This window comes from Poecilia latipinna, unplaced genomic scaffold, assembly GCF_001443285.1.
Source record: "Poecilia latipinna isolate Pla-1442-1.1 unplaced genomic scaffold, P_latipinna-1.0 Scaffold1741, whole genome shotgun sequence".
NCBI classification, from domain to species: Eukaryota; Metazoa; Chordata; class Actinopteri; order Cyprinodontiformes; family Poeciliidae; genus Poecilia; species Poecilia latipinna.
Genome location: NW_015114357.1, coordinates 13,538 through 15,553, shown reverse-complemented (window position 1 = coordinate 15,553; position 2,016 = coordinate 13,538). Strand labels below are relative to the sequence as shown.

The 2,016-nt window shown below is 38.9% G+C and overlaps 1 protein-coding gene across 3 annotated transcripts in view; it reads left to right on the top strand.

Annotated features, from left to right (window-relative positions):
• The window catches only part of myom1a (myomesin 1a (skelemin)), a 32,217-nt gene extending 31,235 nt beyond the window's left edge, over positions 1–982 (top strand). For all 3 annotated transcript variants that reach the window (XM_015060756.1, XM_015060754.1, XM_015060753.1), the window contains 2 exons: positions 403–458; positions 626–982. In XM_015060756.1, the coding sequence (XP_014916242.1) occupies positions 403–458; positions 626–892 (323 nt within the window). In that variant the 3' untranslated portion in view covers positions 893–982. The remainder of the gene's footprint in view (positions 1–402; positions 459–625) is intronic.
• The last annotated feature ends 1,034 nt before the right edge of the window (positions 983–2,016 follow it).

Here is a 2,016-nt window from a genome sequence, read left to right as displayed (position 1 = left end):
TTTTTTTTTTTTTTTTTTTTTTTTTTTTTTTTTTTTTTTTTTTTTAAAAAAACTTTTTGACAAAAAACCCTATTTGGTTTTTTAAAAAAAAAAAAAAAAAAAAAAAAAAAAAAAAAAAAAAAAAAAAACATTCCCAACCATACAGATGAGCTACATGCCAGTACTTATACTAACTGATACAGTAATTCATACATTCCTACCCAGGAAGAAGTATTGGAAACTGTACAATGGAGTACATATACATATTTTACACTGGTTTAATATTTGTGCATTTAAAATCCTTTTGTATTTATTAATTATTTTAATATACTTATGGAGTCAAAGTGCAAAGCAGGAAAACAAAATGTGGTAAACAAGTAAATGCTACTCTTCTTGACTTTTGATCCTGTTTTTCTTGCTTAGACCGCGCTCGTGTTGTTGGAGGCCTGCCAGATGTGGTTGCAATCCAGGAGGGCAAGGTAAGGAAATTCAATAGTGTTAACTGCCAACACACTATTTACCTCTGTAGATCAGTGTATCATTCCCTTGAGTGCCTCCTTCCTTTGAAATATGATCGACGCTCCTGCCGAATGCATGTTTGTAAAACCTGCAAAAAAAAAAAAAATCTCCTCTCTCCCTCTCTCAGTCCCTGAACCTGACTGGCAACGTGTGGGGCGAGCCCGCGCCTGAGGTGTGCTGGGTGAAGAACGACAAGGAGCTGGTGTCGGATGACCACTACAAGCTGAAGTTTGAGCATGGCAAGTTCGCCAGCATCACGATCGCAGCCGTCACCACGGCCGACTCTGGCAAATACGCCCTCGTGGTGAAGAACAAGTACGGCAAGGAGGCCGGCGAGTTCACTGTCAGCGTGTACAACCCTGACGAGGAGAGCAGAGAGGATAAGAAAGACTAAATGTCAGAAAGAAAATTGAGATAATTTGCCGAGCTGTCTCTAAATAATGTTACCAAGGCACATGCAGGTGCAATAAAGCTGTTAAACGAATACGTTCATTTTCATGCCTCTTTTAGTTGTTTGGAATGTGTTCAGTCATGTTGGCCCTATCAGTAGTTGAATATTAATATTGCAAGTAGAAATATTCTTTTAATTCAATTAAGGTATTCCACTTGGCTTACCTCTGAACTGTTGACTACCTGTCATAATGTATATGTAGCAATAAATAGCAGCAAGAATTAAACGTTGCCCAATGAAAGACTGGAGATATTTGACAGGGATCAGCCTGTCTAATGTTTCATCTCGGCTGTTCGGATGTCATAAACTCTCTGCAAGCTACAAATGCAAATCACGTCAGCAGTTTGTGATTGAGGTACAGAAGTAATGGCACTGTGGCAACAACCATGCTTTGTCATTTAAAGTGATCTTACGTCGCCTGTAAAGCTCAGCTCAGATCAGATCTGACTGGAATTCTGTTCTGGAGGCTGTTACTCATTTGGCCCCGTGGGTTTCATCCCAACATTTCCAGTGAAAGAGGGAGGAATGCAGAACTGCAGGTACAATTAAGTGGAAGTACGTGATAAACTGTCTTCTAACACTTGGTTGGAGGGCAAGTCTATCTTAAACAAGCTAAACACGCTGTCTCTTGTCAGTTTTTCTCATAATGCCGCTGCAATGACTTTAGAGATCTTTCAAAATCTCAAGTTAACATCCTCATTTTAATGAAAATCTAAGCAATATATGCCATGCACTGGCATACAGATTAGGGGACCAGTGGGGAATTAGAAAAATGTCAAGGCTATTTTTCAGAATGGAAGATAAACAACGAAAATAATAAGACAAAGAAAATAAGCTAATTAGTTTATTTTTAAAAAAGATTTTTGTGGAACTAGCTTTTATTATTTAATAGCTGCATAGGATGATGGGCAGGGGGGAAATGGGAAGGTGTGCAGCAAATTGCCCAGGACCAAGAAAAGATAAAAAAAAAAAAATCACACTGACAGCTTGAAGAAAATTTGCAGAATTTCAGATGCACCGGTCAGCCTTTTCCCGGCCAAACAAGGTCTGCGTCAGGTGCTGGGGAA